The 22,482-nt window shown below is 52.5% G+C and overlaps 2 protein-coding genes across 7 annotated transcripts; one reads left to right on the top strand and one right to left on the bottom strand.

Annotated features, from left to right (window-relative positions):
- Positions 1-605: 605 nt before the first annotated feature.
- TAFA3 (TAFA chemokine like family member 3) lies at positions 606-22,469 on the bottom strand. 5 transcript variants are annotated; one of them, XR_014015069.1, is made up of 7 exons: positions 22,390-22,469; positions 9,685-9,742; positions 7,502-7,617; positions 6,754-6,903; positions 5,703-5,827; positions 4,455-4,601; positions 636-733 (listed from the first exon to the last, which is right to left on the bottom strand). XR_014015069.1 is itself a non-coding variant. In XM_081224337.1 (6 exons), exons 3-6 carry the CDS (start codon positions 7,614-7,616, stop codon positions 722-724), a joined length of 402 nt encoding a protein of 133 aa, XP_081080463.1. In that variant the 5' UTR covers position 7,617; positions 9,685-9,742; positions 22,390-22,469; the 3' UTR covers positions 606-721. The 5 variants fall into 5 exon arrangements, 4 of the variants coding, with proteins under 4 accessions (XP_081080463.1, XP_081080460.1, XP_081080462.1 ...); XM_081224337.1 differs by lacking the exon at positions 4,455-4,601 and having other exon boundaries at positions 606-733; XM_081224334.1 differs by lacking the exons at positions 636-733; positions 4,455-4,601 and adding an exon at positions 1,009-3,846.
- On the top strand, positions 14,682-20,527 carry PPM1J (protein phosphatase, Mg2+/Mn2+ dependent 1J). 2 transcript variants are annotated; one of them, XM_081224330.1, is made up of 10 exons: positions 14,682-15,021; positions 16,893-17,007; positions 17,483-17,770; positions 18,057-18,169; positions 18,443-18,527; positions 19,117-19,235; positions 19,439-19,502; positions 19,659-19,766; positions 19,878-20,029; positions 20,174-20,527. In XM_081224330.1, the coding sequence occupies exons 1-10, from the start codon at positions 14,696-14,698 to the stop codon at positions 20,319-20,321; spliced, it is 1,518 nt and encodes a 505-aa protein (XP_081080456.1). In that variant the 5' UTR covers positions 14,682-14,695; the 3' UTR covers positions 20,322-20,527. The 2 variants fall into 2 exon arrangements, with proteins under 2 accessions (XP_081080456.1, XP_081080457.1); XM_081224331.1 differs by having other exon boundaries at positions 17,693-17,770.
- Positions 22,470-22,482: the final 13 nt, after the last annotated feature.

A 22,482-nucleotide genomic window follows, 5' to 3' on the forward strand; every position in this document is an offset into this window, starting at 1 on the left:
CTTGACACAGGGTAGACATTCACTAGCAGAAGCGATTGTGTACTGCCAATCACCCAGCATGGAAGTCAATCCAGCCCTTGAAAATGGTTGGAATCCTATCCCTCTAAGCCAGACTAAAGGGGAGTGTGTACCCTTATGTAGGGCTTGAAAGGCAGTTGCCTGTTCTTCCTTATACCCAGTCTATATGTCTATTCCAAATACAATGTTTATAACCATCTGAGTCCAGTAGCTTCTGGACCCAGACCCACCCTCAGTGACACATCACAAGACCAAGGAAATCAAGAACTAGCTTAGCTGCTCCCCTACTCTGAAGTCCCATCTCAGCCACAGCAGGTGGAGTGGAAACGCGCTGGGCTTTGTGCAGTCAGCATGCCCTGGTCTGACGTACAGGTTGGCATTTGCCTTGATTAGTCAGTCTCTGTGGTGAGCTAGTTTTTATATATTTTGAATATCAGCCTTGCTTTTGAGCATGGAGTTGCTCAAATCCACAGATGCACAGAAATACCAGCAGCAAACATGCGTACACAATTACATCTTTACACATGGGTGCACTTGCAGTTACTTCCCTGAGGTTTAAAAGTAGAAGTTACATGACCTTGGGAAATGTGAACTGAGCTGATCTGGGCTGTGACAACATATCAGGGAAGCTTCCATCTGTTCCAAGTCTTTTTCTTGGCCTCTGTCTTAGTCGTTGTTTCTTCGTTTCTTTGGTTGTTAGAGCTCACAAGTGGCCCTGGAAGGGATTAAAGGGGACACAAGCACAGACTCAAAAAAAAAAAAAAAACCCCGAACCTAGAAATTCAACATACAGTCATCATTTTCCAAATTGTCAGCGTGTATTGAGAAAGATTTGATAAAAACGTCAGGGCAGGGGTTGGCAAAAGTTTTCTAGGGTCCAACAGTAAATATTTTAAGCCTTGTAGGCCGTATGGTTTCTCTGCAATGACTTAGCTCTGCTATCTCATAGTAGGAAAGTAGTCACAGACAATAATAAACAAATAAGCATGGTTACATTCCAATACAACTTTATTTACAAAGACAGGTGGTGGACCAAATTTGGCCCATGGGCCTTGGTTTGCAGCCCCCTGCATTAGGCTCTAAAGAATCCTGAAACCATCAAAACTGCTGCACAGGTCTCCCAAAGATTGACAGGAGCTCCATTCTGTCTCCTCCAAAAAGGACAAAAATCAAGTTTTATTCTAATTATTTTGTGTGGTGCTTTGGTGTTTTGATGTTCTTCTGAGTGATCTCAATTCCCCCCTTTTGTCCCTTCTCCCCTCTTTCTGTGTATATATCTCTAAAAGCTTCCCATTCTTCTTTATTCTGTCCTTTGGAACTCACAGGGTTGGGTGATTTTAGAGTGAGGCTCTTTCACATTCATCCTTGCTGAAATTCTGGCTTCTTTTCAGGGCTCTCATCTATACTAGAGTAAGAGGCAATGTGCAGTAGCGTAAAGAGCACTTGTCTGGATCACTGGGCAGCACATGCCACCAGCTTGCTGTGTGACTTTGAGCAAATTACCTAACCTCTCTGAGCCTTCCTTTTCTCATCTGTCAAATGAGGGAACTGGCTAAGGTCTCTTAAATCCCTTCTAGCTCTAAGCTTGTGATTTTAGGAAGCTGCAGCTTCAACTCTAGCCAACTGTCTGGAGCCATTAATTAGGATGTCACTCACAGACCTTAATGAAACTGCCAGGAGGCCACAGAAAGTAGCCACATGATCTTCTGTAGTTGGCAACCTTCCGAAGCTGGGTGGGTAGGGTTACCAGCTAACCTCAGGAAATCTGAGAGCCCATCCCACTAAGGGGAGAAAAGGAACACAGATGATCCAGGACCCCTATGCTCCAGGAAAATTAATTTGCATTCCTATACTGCCATTGAAGCAGCTACAAAATGTGTACAAATGTTGACTTAGTTGGAAGCAGGACCTGAGGGAGCTTCTGTTGGGAGGTGAGCTTTCCCTTCTCCATCAGATCCTCTCGTGTGGGGCTCTCCTGGCCCTATAAAGAATACCCCTCAAAGCCCACCAAATAAATATATGATTAGGTCAGGAGGAAATGGAGGCTTTGAGGGGTTAAAAAAATGAATTAGCAAATTCCAGCATGTGCCAAAGGAAGGAGGTCTTCTCTGAAGCAGGGATGAGGGAAGTCAGGGAGGATCAAGGAGCCTGGCTGGGGCAGGGGCGGGCGGTGGTTGGCAGCTTGGGGGGAGTTTGTACAGAACCATCCCCCAGCTCACAGCTCACTGGCTATGGATGCAGCAGATGCGCAGGCGGCTGGAGCCCTCTCCCTCCCTCCTGGACACAGTCTTGAGGGATGGGGAGGGAGTATAGAAGCCTGCATCCTGGCTTCAAGGAGAGCAGGCTCTTATTGTCCGACTCTGCTAAAGCTGTCTCATTTGTAGCCTAAATAATTCACTCACCAGTCTCTCAAGGAACATTAGAAGAAAAACAAAACCCGACCCACCCCTCACGCTCAGGTTCCCACTGCACCGAAGGCAGGCCGGGAGGCAGACCCAAGCTGCAGAGATGGCCTGCCTTCAAAGGTTTATTGGGGTTGGCAACTTTCCAAAAATTGCCTGGGGCCTGGTTTTGTACAGCCCTTGAGCTAAGAATGGTTTTTACATTTTAAAACGTTTTTTAAAACAACATGAAACAAAATAAACAACAACAAAAACAAAGAATATGCCAGAGACTGTATGTGGCCTGCAAATATTTACTATCCTTTCCAGAAGGAGTGCCAATCCCTTAATCCACTCCCCAACCTTGAAGGAGGTGATGACAACCTTTGACCTACTCCTTGACTACCCTACCCTGTGACCCCACTATATGCAAAGATTCGAAGTTGTCAGAGTTCTGACATCTACAGCCTAGTGGGAGGCTGGCATCATTGTTCACCCCATTACCAAAAACAACAAAAAGGCAAACAAGAAGATAAACCCTGGAGTGGGGTGAATGGTCTTGATTCTACTGCATGGGGAGGGAGGGAGAGAAGCAGGGAGGGACTGAGACTCTCAGCCTCAACCCATCATCTGATCTATCTTCTCTGAGGGTCACAATTCAGCATTGTCCCAGTTGGTTTCCACTGACGCCCCTCCCCTCAAGGCCCCATCACACCCTGCAGTCCTGGTGATCCCAGCGGATCCTACCTGATCCCAGCTGATGCCAGCAGTCACTGAGGCTGTAATTCTCTTATTGATGAGACATCCAAGTAATTCGCGTCTCTGAGTCCCTGAGGCCTGTGTGTCATCTGCAAACCACCTAGGGTGCCAGCCTGACTGGCTGACCTTCAGTCCTGGACAGAGGCTCCATCCAGCGCGGGGGCTCCCCTGCTGCGTAGCAGGGGCTCCCCTGCTGCGTAGCAGGGCCTTTGAAGGAAGAGGACTCTGACTAGCCCTGGACACCACCCAGACCCTCTGTTGGAGCCAGAGCCACTGAGAGGCACAGCCTAAGGACTCTGGAAAAGACAGGTTAGAGTGGACAAGGCTTCCAGCTCAGAGTGCCCAGCTGTAACTGGGCTGAGTGACCTCTGGGCTGTCATGGGTACTGTTTGGAAGTTTTGGGGCTGAGGGCAGAGTGGAGACCCAGTGGCCCTGCATCCTGGTGGGTAGGTATTCTGGATGATTTCAGATAGGAGTGAACTTTGTAAAAGTTCTTGCTCAAAATCATTGAGCTGTCCAGCCAGTTCTTTGCAGGTTCCTGTTCTTGAGACAAAAACAGCATGGAAGGCCCAGGCTGGAATCCCAACATCCAGGCTAAGTGAGAGGTCAGCCGTCTTAGAGATTTGGGAGCCCAAGCTGTGACACCTTGGGCAAGTCACCTCATTTCTCTGGGATTCAGTTTCCTCATCTGTTAAAAGAAGCAAACAAACAAAAACCTGGGGTGCTTGGGTGAGGGTGATTTTACAGTCCTGTCCAGCCCATACCCAGTGTGTCTGAAGCAGGCAAGGCCTCTGCAGAAGCTTTTCTGGAAAGTTGTTTGGCTTCATCTCTGCTTTCCTTCCCCAAGTCAATTCAGCCCCATCCAAATGAGATACGGCTGGTCTGGCATCAGGGGAGAGTGTTTTCCTTCAGTAGGTCAGCAGCTTGCCGGGGATTTGGACCGATGTGAGGTCCCACTAAAGTAGTGGGTGGTGAATATGACCTATGTCTTTGTGCCCTGTGGCCAGAGGGTGGCTGAAGGGCTATGGGAGTCTCCTCAACTGGAGTGGGGTGAACGGCCCCCAACATGCTCATAGCATATGGGCCAGAAACCAGTCTGATACCACACACTTTAATCTAAGTTACCTTGATTGCCTTTCGTCAGCTCTTCAACTTGACTGAACGTTCCTTAAGGGTAGGGATTCTATCTTAACCTTCTTCTGTGTCCCCCAGGGAGAGCCCAGCACCACAGGTATGTGGCTGGAGATTGGCCTGGAGATATGAGGACGTATCTGCTGAGAAGCTTTACTGCAATACCTCTGGAAAGAGTGCTGCTGCACTTTGCACAGGGTGTGGGTCCAGGGAAGTGAATCTCCATATTTGCCAGCTGATAACTCGACACCATTCTCCAGTGGGTGGCTCAATCAAGCTGTCAGGTCATGACCCCAAGAGCTATCGTGTGACCTAGAGAGCAAGTGATGCGGGAAGGTTAGAGAAGGGAATGCCTGTCCCATGCCAGGGAGCCCGAGATTCCCCAGGATATGCAGGTCACTTTCCCCTAAAGCAGTCCAGACTGGGAAAGTGTGGCTGGGTGGCCCATGAAAACATAAATCAGCCTTGCGTCACTGCTGGTTGCTTCAGAGTGGCTACCAAATTGCAGGCACAGTGATCTACAGGCTACAAATCCAAACCCATACAATAGTGACAAATGTCAGAAGCTCTGGGGTGGGTCTCTTCTAGTCAAATATACTCAGAATGGCTGTGTCCCTTGCCTGCCTGCAGATAGGAAGCTCTACTTTAGATCCAGCCACACTTTTTCTTGCTGTAGTTCCTGTACTGTGCCTTATGAAAATGTTCTCTTCAGAACTCCGGAGCCCGCCTTTCCTTCTGTATTGTTTTCTTTGCTTGTTTGTTTGCTGGGTGTGATGGTGGGGAGGGAAGGCAGGAGGCCGAGTTCTGGCTTGCCCCACAGTGTCACCCATCTGTACAAACGGCCATGACAGAGCAATACAACTGATTAACCGTGACACACATGGAACTGCTAACGAGTTCGATAAAATTTTGATTATCCCTTGTTCTGTGGGGCAGGCAGCAAACCATGGAAATAATAATCCTCTCGGCTGGTGTCAGCACAGCAGTTCAACCAGAGAAAGGCAGGTGTGAGTTACAGGGAGTGAATCGTGGGAATGTGGGGGTGGGCCTGCAGCAGGGGTGGGAAGGCAGAATGGCTATTGCAGAGATTCCCCTCTCAATTATCTAGATAATTCCCTCAATTCTCTACTTTGTTCTATGGACCTGACATGTTCTGGAAGGCAAACTCACTCTTGGCAGAGAAGGAAACTAAGGCCTCAGGAGCATCAGGAATATGCCCAGAAGGACACCTTGGATTTCAGTCCCCAGAGTCTAGACAAACCCAGGGGAGACTGTCCGGGGATGAGCCCACATGGCTTGCAGATCTCACCCTGGGAAACTGGCATCCTAGACCCCAGGGTTCCTGTGCCCCCTTTTCCACCCCCAGCGAAGGGGGAAGAGTAGGGCTGGGATGAAGTGTCTCTCCCTGGATACCTTGGTGGTTTTGACTTTGTGTCCAGTGCTGCAGCTCCATCCCGACAGGTCCGGGAGCACTTTACACTCCTCGCCCAGCAGGCAGGGCTCCATCTGACACCACCACTTCTGCAGGACGATGGAGGCTGTGGGAGCAGGAAGCAGTGAGGGCAGCTCTAAGTTCTCTGCAAGTACAGCATGCAGCTGTGGGCGTGGGAGTGGTTCGTGCAGAATAAGGGCATGTTTCTACACACCCTGGCTTAGAGCCCTGCATTCCCCTTGTCTTTTTCCTACTCCAGGCTGCCCAGAAGGGCAGTACTCAGGCTGAGGCCTTGGGACACAACCATACCAACCTCAACCCCACTGACCGCTACATCTCACCAAAGACAGAGAGGGGTGAAGGCAGGGGCAGTTGTCTCTAAGGCAACACTTGAGTTGAGCCACCACATCAGCAGCAGAGAGGCCGTCTTCAACATACCCCTTGGTGTATGTGAGCAAGTGTGCAGGCCATTTGAGGGAGTGCACAAGCAGGTGTGTGCCTGTGAGCACAAGTGGGCATGTTTATGGCGCTGCCATGTGAGAGTAAGAAAATAAGCATGGGTGGGGCCATGGGAAAGGGGTGGATACGAAGGAATTCATGGCCAAGCGATACACATGTGTCCATGTGAGGGGAGGGTAAAGGCCAGCTTGAGAGCGAGAGGAGGGGATGTGTAAGAGGCCTGGGAAGGAGCCGCAGGTGAAGAGGTCAACGTCTGGAGGAGTGGGTGTGAGGTGATGAGGCTGACGGGAGGCCTAAGAAGATCGTGTGAGGAAATGAATCTGCGTACGTACCAGGCAGTAGGTGTGGCCAGGAGGGAGGGCGTGTGCTTGTGACAGAGCTTTCCTCATCTATGGGATGGGGATGGTCACATCTGTGCCCCTCCTCCCAGAGGTGGCCCCATCATTTGAGACTCCGACAGTGAAAGCCCTGAGCTGGGCATGAAATTGTATCCCCAGCAGATGGCGAAGCCTGGACAGACCTTCTTATCTCTCTGACCAAGCCCTCCCTGCCGGGTCCCAGCCTTTCACTCACCGTCCACGCAGGAGGGCTTTGCCCGGGTGGTGCCGGCCACCTGGCCAGAGAAGCAAGAGCATTTGACAGTTTGGGAGCGCTCCTCGATGCGGTTCCGGTTACAGCAGCGGTGAGCCGCAATCACCTCGCAGGTGCCCTGCTTCACGGGGACTGAAAGGGCCAGCACACCATCAGATGCCCGGCCCAGGCCAGCACCCCTTCTCCCCTCCCACCAGCCCTAGTTGTCCTCCAGCCCCTCCTCCCAGCTCAGAGCAGGGGTAGGTAAGAGATTTCCAATTGCAGGGGAGGAGGAAACGGATGACATCTTCCTGCCACATCAGTGTTCCTATCCTTCCTTCCTCCCCAGTGAGGCCACACTCATCACCCTGGCAGAGTCTGGCTCTTGGGCAGGAGAAAGATGGGGTCCACACCATCCCCCCATCTCCTGGCTTCCTCTGGGTGAGGCCAAGGGCCCCGAAGGCTTACGATGCACGGGGAGGATCATCCGCTTACACCGGCTTTAGCCATCCCAGAAGGAAAACCACAGAATTAGGCCAGGAGGCTAGACTTAAGCCCTGACCCGGGGGCTCCTCTCCCTGCAGAATACCTTCCGGCATGGAAGGGAAGGTGAGAATGGGTCTGCCCTTGAATCTGTGGGTTTTACTCTGCCTCAGAGATCTGCCTGCTGTGGAACGGGGTGCAGTGGTGTCCAGCTTTCCAGGCATCCTGGAAAAACACCCGCCCCAGGGCCCCACCACCTCCCCTAGACCTGTTGGAGTTGGAGGCTGCAAGGAAGCCGAGGCCAGGCGGGTCCACAGCCAGACCAGGCCAAGTGCCAGCAGCCAGCTGCCCGTGCTCCAGTTCTGTGTGGCCCTCTCACGCATCCTGCAGAGAGAAGCACACACCCTGCTTGACTCCAGGCAGGAGCCCTCCCCGTGCCCAGTGCCAGCACCACTGTGCCACGTGCTCTGGGGGGCACAGAGGTGGGCAGGGTGCACGACTTGTCCCCAGGCAGCTCTCGGCCTGGCACAGACTCACTGTAGAAAGTGGTGAGTACTACAGTCAGAAAGGGGAGCAGGAAGGGAGACTGTTCTGCTGGGAAAAACATGGAAAGCTTTGTGGAGGAGATGACATTTAGGAGGGGTCTTAAAGAATGGACCAGACATGGTCCCATGGAGGGCTGTGACATGGAAGGAATAATAATGCTGACTGCCATGTTTTGAGCACTTGACCCTGCAAACATACTCTTGAATCCTTCACGACTGTCCTACAAAGTAGGATTACTTGTACCCATTTTACAAATGAGCAAACTGATACTCAAAAAGCCTGGACACAACCTGAACAACCATCAATAAAGGGCTGGCTAAATACACTGTGGGCCATTTGTGCAATGCCCATCCAGACAGCTGTAACAGAATGAGGAAATGCTTTATGTACTGAGGCATGCAATGATCTCCAACGATAATCCATCATTTAGGGAAAAAAAGCAAAGTGCCTGGTGATGTGTATTCAATGTGTAAAAGGGAGGGATTATATATGTTGCTCAAATATGGGTTAAGCTAGCTCTGAAAAATGTACCAAAAGACCCTAATAACATTGTTTGCCACCAAGAAGGGAAACTAGTTGGCTGGGAGTGGGAAACTGGTTGGCTGGGATACAGAGGTAGAAGGGAGATATTTTTCTCCCTATTGCTCTTTTTTTTTTTTTTTAAGATTTTTTTTTGATGTGGACCATTTTTTTTAACATCTTTATTGGAGTATAACTGCCTTACAATGTTGTGTTAGTTGCTGCTGTATAACAAAGTGAATCAGCTATAGGTATACATATATCCCCATAACCCCTCCCTCTTGTGTCTCCCTCCCACCCTCCCTATTCCACCCCTCTAGGTGGACACAAAGCACCGAGCTGATCTCCCTGTGCTATACGGCTGCTTCCCACTAGCTATCTGTTTTACATTTGGTAGTGTATATATGTCCATGCCACTCTCTCACTTCGTCCCAGCTTATCCTTCCCCCTCCCCATATCCTCAAGTCCATTCTCTACGTCTGCGTCTTTATTCTTGTCCTGCCCCTAGGTCCTTCAGAACCATTTTTAAATTTTTTTAGATTCCATATATATGTGTTAGCATACGGTATTTGTTTTTCTCTCTCTGACTTACTTCACTCTGTATGACAGTCTCTAGGTCCATCCATCTCATTGCAAATAACTCAATTTTGTTTCTTTTTACGGCTGAGTAATATTTGATGTGGACCATTTTTAAAGTCTTTATTGAATTTGTTACAATATTGCTTCTGTTTTATGTTTTGGCTTTTTAGCCGCAAGGCATGTGGGATCTTAGCTCCCCAAGCAGGGACTGAACCCGCACCCCCTGCATTAGAAGAAAAGTCTTAACCACTGGACTGCCAGGGAAATCCCTCTCCCTATTGCTCTAATCTTCTGGGATTTGAACCACGGGAAGGTACTAGCAACTCAGCTTAAACAAAATATAAATATAAAAAGGAAGAAATGAAGTGGAGGCTAATAGAAGTCAAGTGACTTGCCGAAGGCCAGGCAGCATGTGGGTAGAAGACCCTGAGCGCAGAAACCTGCCCTGTTTCCACTGGACCACCTTGCTTCTGCTCTCTTCCCCTTTCCTTCTCCTCCTTCATCCTTGATGGTCTGAATCTCCCAAATCTATCCCAGAGAGCGGACTAGAAATGGAGGGAACCCCAGTAAATCAGAGGCACAGAGCAGCTGGGAGCCACCCAAGCACAGAAGGGGCATGAACCACCCCCTCTGCTGCACTGCTACCCCTTGGGGCATCACTGGGCTCCCTCAGGTGCCAGCTTAGTGCTGGGAACACTAGAGGCCAAACCAAATGCCAGGACCCGGCTGCTCCCTTGGGTAGGGTGCTTGATCTCTGTCTACCCACCTCTCCCCCAACTCCCCCTCTTCAACTGTCTCCCCACTCACCTTTTTTGGAATCTTTTATCTTCTGTCAGTTCATCCACTGGCCTCAGATTCACTGTTCCTAGACAAATAGGAGAGATTCTTGTGGTTTGCAAGGGACAGAGGGAGCCCGTGGCCCTGCAGGGGGTGGAGGAGGGCCTGGGTGAGAGCAAGTGGGTGGACTGGGCACTGAAGTAGTGCCTAATTCTGAGGTTGTTCCCCAAGGTGCCAGGACAGGGGGCAGAGTCCCTCCTCTGCCCTGGGAATTCGCAGAGGTCCTTGCAGACTCTGGGAACATGTAGGTTGGTAGGCCTGAGAAGAGAAGCTGGAGGGAGCTTCTCTGTGCCAGGAGTGAAGCAGGGTTGATGGTAGGAGGTATCTAAGAACCCACCCTGTCATCTCCCTGGCCTTGGGAAGGGGCTGAAGGCCGGGGAAGAGTTCCTGAGCAGAATCTGACAGCTGCTGCTGGGAAGAGGCGCCTGAGAATAATAACCCCTGAGGTCCTGAATCCTCTCTGCCTCCTCCTCCTCCTAGCCCCATCACACCTGCTTCCTGGACTGGCCAGGAGCTGGCTCAACTATGCTGCCCTCAGCCCCATTCCCACTCTAGAGGGCTAGAACGGGAGTCCTCCAGGTCTCTGAGCCTCAGTGGCCTCAGCCCCAAAGCATCTCCATTTTTCCCAAGACCTCCCCTCCCTCAACCTCCAGAGGGAGGTGGAACTGAGGCAGGTAGGATGGTGGGGCTCAAGAAGGACCAAGAGCCATGTGTCCTAGCTCCCCAGAGTGAGAGCCCAGAAAAAGACTGCGGGGGCAGATGGAGGAAGTGATGCCAAAACCCCTGGGATGGGTGTGCTCCACGGACAGAGAGCTTCTAGAAGTACCTCTTTTCTGAGTAGGTATCTCCTCTGCCTGCCCCCTTCAGGAACCTTTGTTTTGATCATTACAAAGGCAGCTGTGCTTTTTCTCTGGCAGTCCCCCAACCCATTTCTCTCTGAGCTGCCACACCTCCAACCCAACTTTCCCATCTCTCCTATGAACCCCAAGACCCAAAAGACCCTGGAGTGGGCATTTGGGGTGCCTTCTCTGGCATTCTATTCCTTCCCTCAGAGAGAGCTTGAGAAAGAAGCTTCTGGGGTTTGTTCTCAGGCTTCCACACTCCTGCCTCAGTTTCCCAGGCTGTTTTCCTCAAACCTCTGCATACCAGCATGGGGTTGAGAATGTGAACCACAAGATCCTTTAACCTTTCCCTGACTTCTCCCGCCCCTGCCCCGCGCCCACTCAGTCCTCCCAATTCTGAGCTCCCACGCCTGGGACCTACCTGCCCCACGGCGGTACCCACGGGTTCCACCCGCCGGCCTGAGGTTCTCCTCGCCTCTGAGCCCGGGACCGAGACTCCGAAAGGCGGACTGCAGGCGGGAGCGGTCAGCTCCGGTGCTGTCTACTCCGGAGTCCTGTCCCCCTCACCAAGTTGCTGCGTCCCCGAGGCGGAGGGGCTCTGGCCAAACTGGCATCACGGTCATGCGGGGCCCGTCCTGGGCACGGGGGAGCTCCGGGCCCGCTCGGCCAGCTCTGCAGAGCTCAGCCAGGGTCTCTCCGAGGCTCCCGCCCACAGGCCTGGGAGCTCGTGGCTGCCGCCGCCGCCTCTTCCTCCTCCTAGCCCGGGGCCGCCCCCGCTTCCCCAGCCCCCGCTTCCCCAGCCCCGCGCGGGCGTAGCCGCCGCCGCCTCCCAGACAGCGCCGGGCACCGCGCACTGCGCTCCGCCGACCCCGCGGGCACAGCGACCCCTGGCGCTCGAGGCAAGACCGGGGAAGAGAGGACAGCCCCGTGATGTGGTCCCTGGTATAGGCAGGTAATTCAGAGCGGTCCCTCAAGACTCTGGAGGTCTTGGGGCTTGGGGTGGGGTGCTGAGTGTGAGGAGTGCTAGCCCAGACCCTCACGGGTTTTGAGCCTTGAAGATTCCCGAACTGCACTGTCCAATACGGTAAATAACATCTTAAATTAAGTTTCTCATTTACACTCACAACATTTCAAATGCTCAATCACCACATGCGGCTAGGGACTACTGTACTGGGCAGAAAAGATATCGAACATTCCCACATTGCACAAAATCCTATTTCACAATGCTCTTTTAGATTGCTATGGTAGCCCTTCAGTGTTAAAATGTTAAAAAAATAAAAAAATAAAAAATAAAAAAATAAAAAAATAAAATGTTAAAATCCAGGAGGAAATAGCAAATGATCTCTACCCCAGGAGCGGTGTCCTCTGGGGCAGGAAGGACCTGGGGAGGCATGTGGGTAGGGGCCTGGCAGGCAGGAGGGCTTTGGTAGGCCTGTGGATGATGGGTATGAACCCCAACTTGGGAACGAAAACGCTGAGACCCAGTTTCTTCACCATAAAAATTGCAATGTAATTGCAATTGTATAGTGTGTAATTTTTTACAGGGTGAGATTCTGGATGTGAAAGTATTAGACAAATGAGAGAGGAAGTGGTGGTCTGTGAATTTATCTCTTGATTGAAGGACACTCCTCTTAGTTTAAGAGGGCTTTGGGGTTGGAGTAATGGGGAGGGGAGAGGCAAAGGGAAGAAGCCCAGTTCCTGGCTCTGAGCCACTGCATGTGGCCTAGGATAAAGGGACTTCTCTCTCTCTCTGTCTTTTTAAAATTAATTAATATATTTATGTATTTATTTTGGCTGTGCCCGGTCTTAGTTGTGGCACGCAGGATCTTTTTTATTTGCAGTATGAGGACTCTTAGTTGCGGCATGCATGCGGGATGCATGCGGGATCCAGTTCCCCCACCAGGGATCAAACCCGGGGCCCCTGCATTGGGAGAGTGGAGTCTTACCCACTGGACCACCAGGGAAATCCCTAAAGGGATTTCTCTTGAGGATGCCCATTTCCCACCCCTAGCTGAGGCCTCGCACACTCCTGGCAGGACCAGCCTCTGAGCAGTTCTCAGCAAAGAATATCCTACAAGGCTGCTTCTTCCCACTCTATCTCCCTTTTGCCTCTCACTCTGTGCTGCCTCAGGGATGAGCAGAGGTGGTGACCTTCTCACCAGGTTCTGGGGCAGTCGTCTGAGGATGGAGGAGTTGTGATGATGCCAGGAATAGGAGGTGAGAGGTTCAGGGAGAGGAGAGTCTTAGGATTTGGGTACGGTCGGAGGGCTGTTCTAGAGCCCAAGGGAGCTGTTGACATCCCTGCTGACCATCTGTTGCTGGAACTAGGGGGCCTCTGGGCCCTGGCTCTGTGGCCCACTTGCAGTCACACCATGATGGGTGTTGTGAAGAGCAGGGATTATGGAGCTGGATGACACGGAGAAGTGGTAAGCAAACTGTCCCAGAAACACTGAATAATAAAAATAGCCGAGATGTTATATTTTTTCTTCTATGGCTTGCTGCCACTGTTTATGCCATTTATCTGTGAGCTGGTTCCAGTTTTTCTCAAACAGGAGGGAAATACTCATAGCAGCAGCATGTTCTTTATCTCCCTGTCTGCCTTGCCACTCTATGTGCCTTTGGGTCTGACTTTTTCTGGTTTTCTTTTCTTCTTTTTCCTTCTCTCTGCCCAAAGTGCAGGCATAATTATAGAAGTCTACAAACCTGAATGACCATTGTGAGATTTGTATTTGGAAGCTACCAGAAAAGACACCCCTTCTGGGGGTACAGTCTAGCCAGGAACAGAGAGGGTCATGGTCAGGAAGCACCCAGCTGACAGAGTCCAGAGGTGGAATCCCCACCATGAACTGGGTGCCAGTCCCTGAGGACTACCCTGACTTGCATTAGGACCATAAGGGCCTTGTCCCCATTTGAACCATGTGTGGGGTAGGAGGTGTCTCTGGAGGCCTAACAATCAATTCCCAGGCTTAGGAACATAGCTGTTCCAGCATCAGGTCAGTACCACCCTCCCCTCTCAGGCAGGGACTTAGCCTGGCCTCTGTCTCCCCCCGGTGGCAGCCACAGAAGTTGTTCACCTGGACTGTTCTCAGCCTTTGCCTTAAGAGGAGGGTGGGAGAGGAGGAACACTCCCCTCTTCTATTCACCTACCTCTTAACCCTTCCTCTCTGATCTAGATAAATCAGCTTGGTTCTTAAGAATAGGTGTGGGTGGCTGGGGAACGGACATGGGCATGAATTTCCCACTGGCTGTTGACCTCCTGGAACAAGTCATGTAAAATGACAGGAGCATCCAGTCCTGCGTCATCCATAAAACGAACATAATAAAACCTACCTTGCAGGGTTAGTGTGCAGTGTAAAGGGCCTAAAGTATAGAAAATGCTTTGTAGAGGGCCTATTATTAGTAAGTCCTCAATAAATGTAGTTATTGTTATCCTTACTAACAGTTCTGCTGGGGTCAGGGGAGGTCCAAATATGGGCAGAAATTGGGTCCTGAAAAAAAAAAAAAGTGGAGTCGGAGTGGTAACTGTTCTGCCGGATCTAGCGGTGGTCTTCACGGGGAACAGCGCCCTCGGGAATCCAGGAACTTACCCAGCTCCCTAATTCAGGATGATTGGCTCCAGCCTGCCTTGTTACCACTTCCACACCACTCCCAGCACCAGCTCGCTGGCCCTCACTCTCACTCCGGCAGCCCCAGCCAGAGGTGTTACCACACCTGGAGCTTCACACCCAGCGGTCGCTAACGGAGATCATCAGCTCCATCACCCTCTGGGCAGGCTAGCCACAACGAACCCAGGGCGAGGAGGCACCACCCTCCCGTCACAATGGGGAAGTCCTAGCTGATGAATATAGAGCAAGGCTGAAATAAGATTTCTGTTCCCTTCCTACAATAGCAGACCCTTCTTCCCCCCAAAAAATGGAGGCGGGAGAAGTCGGAACGGGGCTGGGGAGAGGCCGCGAACCGGCGGGGCTGTTCCCGGGGTAGCCCCGAGCCGCAGGTAGTTTTCCCGGGGACTGGCCCTGCGGCCCGCGAGCCAATGGTGGGGCCCAACTGACAGGAGCGAGCACCGCCCTTCGAGAGCCCTAGGGGGCGGGGCCTGTCTTGGGGCGGGGCCACGGCCGAGGGCGGGGCAGGGAGGCAGCATGCTAAACCGGGTGCGCTCGGCCGTGGCGCACCTGGTGAGCTCTGGGGGCGCCCCGCCTCCGCGCCCCAAGTCGCCGGACCTGCCCAACTCGACCTCGGCGCCACCCGCCGCCCCTCCACAAGCTCCCAGAAGCCCTCCGGCTAGGGCTGGGAGCGGGAGTGCGGCGCCCGCGAGGACAGTAGAGGCTCGAGCAAGCTTCTCCCGACCGACCTTTCTGCAGCTGAGCCCTGGGGGCCTGCGACGCGCCGATGACCACGCTGGCCGGGCTGTGCAAAGCCCCCCGGACACTGGCCGTCGCCTGCCTTGGAGCACGGGCTACGCCGAGTGAGCGCCCCCGGGGGCACCCTAACCAGGATGGGACTCCCATTCCCAACCTCCTCCCCACCCCGGCATCCCGGGCGCTGGGACGCATCCCCCGTCGCCGCTCTCGGTGCCAGGAGCTCCTTTTTCCCAGGACCTTTGCTGTCCTCTGGGCTTCGGGCCGCACCCACTCCCAGCCCTTTCTTAAGTCGGGTGCAGCTTTTCTCAGGACTTTCTAGCTCGCTGACTATCCTCACCTGCGCCGCTTCAGGACCTTGTTCTCTCCCAGAGCCCGGAGAGTGGAGGGCCCGTGAACGATGAGTTGGCCAGTTGTCAGTCGCGGCCCGGTAGTTTAATGGCTAAGGGAGGAGAGGTTTCAAGGAGCGGGGGTCCCTTTTAATATAGGAGATGGCGGCTGGAAAAACTCCTTGGGCTTCCCGACCCCAGCGCCCCAGTTCCCTGTCCCTCTTACCGTTCCCCTCCCCCTCCACACCCAGAAATAGCCCGCGACACCAGGCGGCCGCCGGCTTCCCCAGGGGCGGGGGAGGGGGCCGCCCGGGGAAGCGGGAGGGCCCCCCTTTGAACACCCCTTGGCGGGTGGACATGCCCTGGCCAGGCAAGGAAGCGGACCTCCGGGCCAGAGCGGTGGGAGTGGCGGCAGCAGCCGGCTTGCTCCAAGGCTGCGTGAATTTTTTTTTTTTTTTTCCTTGTTTGGTTGTTTGTTGGCAGTGCAGGATCTTAGTTCCCTGACCCGGGGACCCGGCAGTGAGAGCGCGGAGTCCTAACCACCGGACCACTAGGGAATTCCTACAGGGCCGGTGGATTTTTAATGCACCTGCTGGGAGAGCAGAGCACTGAGGGAGATGGGGGCGCTGAGGGGCTGAGGGTGGGGGCTGGTGGACCCGCGGCCCCACTACCGGCTCCTTTAACTTCCTATTTGGGAAGAGTTTGGGGTTATGTGGCTCCTGCGCAGTCCAGGGAGGCTAACACTCCTACCCTATTTCAATTCCTCTTTCCTGATCCGTGCCGGAGCACTTACTCATTGCCAAACAGCAGAATCTGGGACTTCCCTGGCGGTCCAATGGTTAAGACTCCATGCTTCCAATGCAGGGGGCGCGGGTTTGATCCCTGGTGTGTGTGTGGGGGAACTAAGATCCCACATGAGGCCAAAAAAGAAAAAGAAAAAAAAAAGCAGAAACTTTCACTGGATGATTTTAGGATGAAGGTGGGTGTGCTCATGAGGGTGGGGTGGGGTGGGGTGTTGTGGACAAGGTGCTAGAAGAGTTTTTTGGGGTCAGAGTGGATGCAGGGTCTCGGCAAGCCAGGAATTAAAACCTCCTTCCGGGCCTCCCTGGTGGCGCAGTGGTTGAGAGTCCGCCTGCCGATGCAGGGGATACGGGTTCGTGCCCCGGTCTGGGAGGATCCCATATGCCGCGGAGCGGCTGGGCCCGTGAGCCATGGCCGCTGGGCCTGCGCATCCGGAGCCTGTGCTCCACAACGGGAGAGGCCACAACAGTGAGAGGCCCGCATACCGCAAAAAGAAAAAAAAAAAAAAAAAAAAAAAAAAAAAAAAAAAAAAAAAAAAAAAAAAAAAAAAACCTCCTTCCCTCCATCCAGGTCCTCCCCCAGTGGCACCATTAGGGAAGGGATGGGAGACCTGAGGTGGGAGAGTGCTGCTGTGGCCTTTCTAGGAGGTGGTGGAGCCCAACACGCAGGCAGTACTCCTTGTGCCTTGCCCTGCCTCCCTTCTCCTCCTCCCTCTGGCCTGGTTCCCAGGTGGCTGTGACCTTTCTCAGCTTGACCAGTAGGCCGGAGAGGGTATGTGCGTCTCAGGTGGGAGTTATTCCAGGACCTGGTCTGGTGTCCAACCTGATGTGGTCACTTTGGCCTGACAGGGTCATCAATGCTGGCAAGAGTCGGCACAATGAGGACCAGGCTTGCTGTGAAGTGGTGTATGTGGAAGGTCGGAGGAGTGTTTCAGGGGCACCTAGGGAGCCTAGCCAAGGCCAGGTAAGCTCCCCACCCCCTTTCCTAACCTCCACAGGAGACACCTATCCCCAGGGATTCTAGGCATTCGGTTTTAATCTGAGCCATGTGATAGACCTACCCCCTAACTCACTAGCTTTCTACCTTAGTGGCACAGAACCTTTATCTGGCATTGATCAGGTAGATTCTACCATGTCAGTGTGAATATTTAGTTTTCCACTTAAAATGGAGATGCTCATGTATTCATTGATGATTTAATAACTACCATTGCTTATTTTTGCATGTTTTATCCTCTGAGTTTGACTTTTTTGATGCTTTGCTTTCAGACACAGTATGCCTTTGGTGAATGAGTGAATGAATCTCATTTGCCTTAAATACCAAAATCTAACCTCCTCTCTAATGTTTACATGGATGCCCAGAGTCTTGCTCTTTTCCCTGCATAACACACACACACACACACACACACACACACACTCACCTCCAACTTTTCCTCCACCAGGGACTCTGCTTCTACTACTGGGGCCTGTTTGATGGGCATGCAGGGGGCAGAGCTGCCGAAATGGCCTCTAGGCTCCTGCATCGCCACATTCGGGAGCAGCTAAAGGACCTGGTAGAGATACTCCAGGACCCCTCGCCACCTCCCCTCTGCCTCCCGTCCACCCCGGGGGCTCCAGGTTCCTCTGATTCCTCTCACTTGGTTGGTCCTCAGTCCTGCTGGTCTTCGCAGAAGGAAGTGACTCATGAGAGCCTGGTAGTGGGTGCCATTGAGAATGCCTTCCAGTTCATGGTAAGTGGGTGGCCCGGGCCAAGGGCTTGCCAGGCAGACACTTTGGTCAACTCTGTATGGGAGTCAGGTGGCCTGAGGAGGTGACGCTGAGAACCCATAACAGCTTTGAGAACCTGAGCAGAACTTGGTTCAGAGGGAGGGAGAAGTGGGTGTTATACCGATGTCTTCCCTACTGTCCACCAGTGTGGCTTGCCTGGGCCAGTTTATTTCTGCAGATGTGGGCGGGTGGCTGTGTGTCTGGAGCCTCTTCTTCATCCACCCCCTTTGACCCTTCCTCATATGGCAGGATGAGCAGATGGCCCGGGAGCGGCGTGGCCACCAAGTGGAGGGGGGCTGCTGTGCACTGGTTGTGGTCTACTTGCTAGGCAAGGTGTACGTAGCCAATGCAGGTGACAGCAGGTATGGGGTGGGAGCTTTGAAAAAGGCTGTGTGGGAGGGGTCAAGCTTCTGGGATGGGGGAACAGAAGAGAGTGACGTGGTGGGTGTTAACATTCAGAGATTGGAACGGGTCAGGAGGGATCACAGATATAAGGAAGGGCCTGAAATAGCTACGAGGGGAGGAAAACTGGGGGTCTGGGTGAGGGACGCTAAGGGAGGGCCTTGTCTTTTTGGAACTCTTTATATGAGGGGGTTGCAGAGAGCCGAGCCCAAACCTTTTGTTTCTCTGGGCAGAGCCATCATTGTCCGGAATGGAGAAATCATTCCAATGTCCCGGGAGTTCACCCCGGAGACTGAGCGCCAGCGTCTTCAGATGCTTGTAAGTAGGAACTAAACTCCCTACTCCCATTCCTTACTAATCTTGTGCCTCTCTGTACCCTGTGTCCCAAGGGCTCTCCGACCCTCACCACGCAGACAGACCGCTCCTTACTGGGAGCTTACTGGGAAGGCCACTCCACAGACTATGGAGTGCAGGGCTGAGCTGGTGTGGAGGATGTGGCAGGAAAGAGCGTGGGCTGCTCCAGTGCCTCCCACTGTGGCCCTAACTGAGGAAGGAAGTGCGGTCAGAGTCGGGGAAGGAAACAGCAAAGGCCCTTAAGGGGCAGGATAGCTTAGTGCTTTAAAGCAATGGCTCTGGAGCTGGGCTGCCTGGGATTGAATCCTGGTTTGAGTACTTTGTGTGATCTTCAACAGTTCCCTGAACTTCTCCATAAATCAAGAGTTCCTGCCTTAAAAGTTGTTGTGAGGATTAAATGAGCTAATATATGTCAATAATACTAGAACAGTGCATGGTACACAGTAAACTCCATTTAAGGGTCCGCTATAATTAACATCACCTCTACATCAGGGTGTACTGTAAACCTAATGCCCCCTGGCCCTCTGCTCTGTTTGGCTGCTCCCAACACCAGGGCTTCCTGAAACCAGAGCTGCTGGGTGGTGAATTCACCCACCTTGAGTTCCCCCGCAGAGTTCAGCCTAAGGAGCTGGGGCAGAGGATGCTGTACCGGGACCAGAACATGACTGGCTGGTAACACTTCCCTCAGAGCTGGGGCCCGTTTCCGTGGCAACACAACCAGTCCCTCGCCAGCAGCAAGGTGGAAGCTGGAGGCTGGGCCAGGCTGGGAGCTGGGGGAATGCGGCCCTTCTAAGGGGTCTGTGTAAGGGGAGTGGCTCCTAGGGGAGAGGGACTTTGATGCCTGGGTGATGCCTCCTGTACTCCCCCCTCCCCAGGGCCTACAAAAAGATCGAGCTGGAGGATCTCAGGTTTCCTCTGGTCTGTGGGGAGGGCAAAAAGGTAAACTCCATGGTAGAGGTGGGAGAGGGCAGGAGGACCCACCACAACTTGTCTAGGGAGGTGGAGGTTCTACCCGAGGGTAGGGGTGGAAAGGGTCCACAGTCCCAGAGAGACTGGGAGAAGGCTATAGTAGTGTCCCCTCCTCATTTCCTTTAGGCTCGAATGATGGCCACCATTGGGGTGACCCGGGGCTTGGGAGACCACAACCTCAGGGTCTGCAGTTCTACCCTGCCCATCAAGCCCTTCCTCTCCTCTTTCCCTGAGGTGAGCCACATGGGAGCCTCCTTAGCCTTCCCTGCTCTAGGGGTCTCAGGCTAGCTTTCTCCCAAGGTCGCTTTATCCCCAAGCTCCCTCTGCACCCTCTCTCCCCACCAGGTACGAGTGTATGACCTGACGCAGTATGAGCACTGCCCAGATGACGTGCTAGTCCTGGGAACGGATGGGCTGTGGGATGTCACCAGTGACTGTGAGGTAGCTGCCACTGTGGACAGGGTGCTGTCAGCCTATGAGCCCAATGACCCCAGCAGGTAGGGGTTGTATGGCGGCAAGGGGATGACGATGGGGAAGGAAGGGACACAGGGAAGAAATGCTTGGGGACCCTCATGATGGCCTGTGTATCCATCTTCCCATATACATGTTGGTACATGAATGTGCACATGTGCTTCTGACAGGTACACAGCTCTGGCCCAAGCTCTGGTCCTGGGGGCCCGGGGCACCCCCCGGGACCGTGGTTGGCGTCTCTCCAACAACAAGCTGGGTTCCGGGGATGACATCTCGGTCTTCGTCATCCCCCTGGGAGGGCCAGGCAGCTACTCCTGAGGGGCTCAGCCCCGAACCTCCCTCCACCATCCCAGCCTCTCCATGCTTACCCCTCTCCCAACCCAAATTCTGAAGTTGTCTCCTTGACCTTCTTTAGTGGCAGTTTAACTGAAGAAGGGGTGCCAGTTAGATCCAAAATTTTAGCTCTTGGCAAATAAACCAGATGGATAAATGTGTGTGTCTTTATTTTCTTTGACTAAAAACTGTCCCAGTTGTCTCCAGAACATCTCCTAGACATCTCACAGGCACTTCAACTCAACATTCCTCCAACTGAATTCATTATTTCCTCCACAAATATGTCCTCTCCCCACTCATCATCTCAGGGGGCACCAGCTCAGCTACTCAAGTTAGAGTTCTTGGAGTTGAGCACCTTTGGCTTCCGTTTCTTCCTCATCAAGCTAATCAATCACTAAGTATTGTTGATTATATATTTTTAAATATATTTCTTAAAAAAATTCTTTTTTTAGTTTTTGGCCGCGCTGCATGCGGATTCTAGTTCTCCGGGGTACCAGGGATCGAACCTGTGCCCACTGCATGGGAAGCACGGAGTCTTAACCACTGGACCACCAGGGAAGTCCCTTAAATATATTTCTATTTGTCCATCCCTACAGTCACTACCTTAGTCCTTCAGTATATTAGCCTCCTAATTGTCTCCAAGCCACTCCCCTGCTTTCCCCAATATATAATATACACAGCAGCCAGGGAGCCCTTTCCCCAGGGTGAATCTGTGTTGGTGATTCCTCTGAGAAAATACTTTGGGCTCCTTACTGCACCTAGACCAAAATTGACACTCAACTCTTGAGCATGACATATAAATACCTTCATGATCTGGCCACTGCTTCCTTCTCCGGCCCTGTCTTCTGCCCCACCCCGCCTTGTGGTTTCCACAACTCTGTGGGTCTGGAGTAGCTCCAACTCATTTAAAATCTACACATCACCTCATCCTGAACGCTTCACCTGTCCTTCCACAGCCCACGCCTGCCCCCACTACAGTGCTCGCCTCTTGTACTGTAACTGTCTATATGAGGAGTTGGTACGGAGTAGCAGTTAAGGAGCAGGGGCTTGAAAGTCCTGCTGTTTGGGTCCTGGTGCCAAACCCAGCACTAAGTTTGCAATCTCTCTGAGCCTCAATTTGCTTTTTGGAGAAATGGAGATAACAGTACTACCTCAGGAGGTAGTTTTAGAACTAAAGTAGTTTATGTATGTAGAGCCAGGTCCATGTAATAAGGGTTCAATAACTATTACCTATCTTTAAGTTGTCTGCATTTGGAATTTAGATTGTAAGTTCTTTGAAGGCAGAAACTGATCTGAACTGAGCACATACCTCAGTTTATTGAGCCAGTTAAGAGGCCTGGGACCAAACTGCACTGCACCTCAGTTTCATCATTTAGCAAATGTGTGGCTTGCTCTTCAGATCTTTAAAGTCTGTATGACTTCTAACATTCATTCATTCAGCAAATATTTGTTGAAAATCTATTATGTGCCACACACTGTGCCGGACAGTGGGAAGGGACAGGTTGGAGGATCACAGTGGGCAGTAGGGAGAGAGACCAGCTTTGGAGCCAGACAGGCCTGACTATCTGAGTTCTTGCTCTGCCACATACAAATGGCAAAATTAAGCCACTTAAGTTAAGTCACTTAACTCCCCCGAGCCTCAGTTTCCTTACAGGCAAAAGGGGATGGGTACACTTAACCTAGAGATCTGTGATGACTATTAGAAGCTATGTAGTGTGCCCTGCACAAGCTAATGAAATGTGAGTAGACTTCCTCATCCTCCATCCACCTCCTCAGGTACCTTTCAGGGAAGAAGATACACGTGTTGGTAAATACCCAACGCACAAGTCAGGCGCGGCTAGGTGTCCCTAGAGGCACAGAAATAATATAACGGGGGTGGCAACTGAATTCCCAGCTGGGGATCCAGAAAGATTCCAGGGTGGAAGGATGAGTAGGAGTTGGAAATTCCAGGTAGGGGGAAGGAAGGGAATTGTGAGGTGGAACCAAGTGCCCTGAATCTCAAAGGTTCTGAAAGGTCTCCAGGCCTGGGGGGATGATGTTGGGTTGTACTTACTCCGCAATGATCCTAGGAGCAGAGGGTGGGCATCTTCCGCGGCCTCCTCCGCGGGCGTCCCCGAAGACGCTTTTTCCAGTCCCGCCTCCCGCG

This window comes from Mesoplodon bidens (genome assembly GCF_964165515.1).
Source record: "Mesoplodon bidens genome assembly, chromosome: 2".
NCBI lineage: Eukaryota > Metazoa > Chordata > Mammalia > Artiodactyla > Ziphiidae > Mesoplodon > Mesoplodon bidens.

What these genes read in the sequence shown, in the direction of transcription:
- PPM1J (XM_081224330.1), top strand. Translation starts at nt 14,696, where the DNA reads ATGCTAAACCGGGTGCGCTCGGCCGTGGCGCACCTGGTGAGCTCTGGG. An exon ending in GACCAGAACATGACTGGCTG is followed by an intron (nt 19,236 to 19,438) that starts GTAACACTTCCC and finishes CCCCCTCCCCAG; the next exon opens with GGCCTACAAAAAGATCGAGC. An exon ending in TCTGTGGGGAGGGCAAAAAG is followed by an intron (nt 19,503 to 19,658) that starts GTAAACTCCATG and finishes CATTTCCTTTAG; the next exon opens with GCTCGAATGATGGCCACCAT.
- TAFA3 (XM_081224334.1), bottom strand. Translation starts at nt 7,616, where the DNA reads ATGCGTGAGAGGGCCACACAGAACTGGAGCACGGGCAGCTGGCTGCTG. An exon ending in GCAGCCTCCAACTCCAACAG is followed by an intron (nt 6,904 to 7,501) that starts GTCTAGGGGAGG and finishes TGGCCCTTTCAG; the next exon opens with TCCCCGTGAAGCAGGGCACC. An exon ending in ACAAAGTCAAAACCACCAAG is followed by an intron (nt 3,847 to 5,702) that starts GTATCCAGGGAG and finishes TTCTTTTAACAG; the next exon opens with ATGAGGAAACTGAATCCCAG.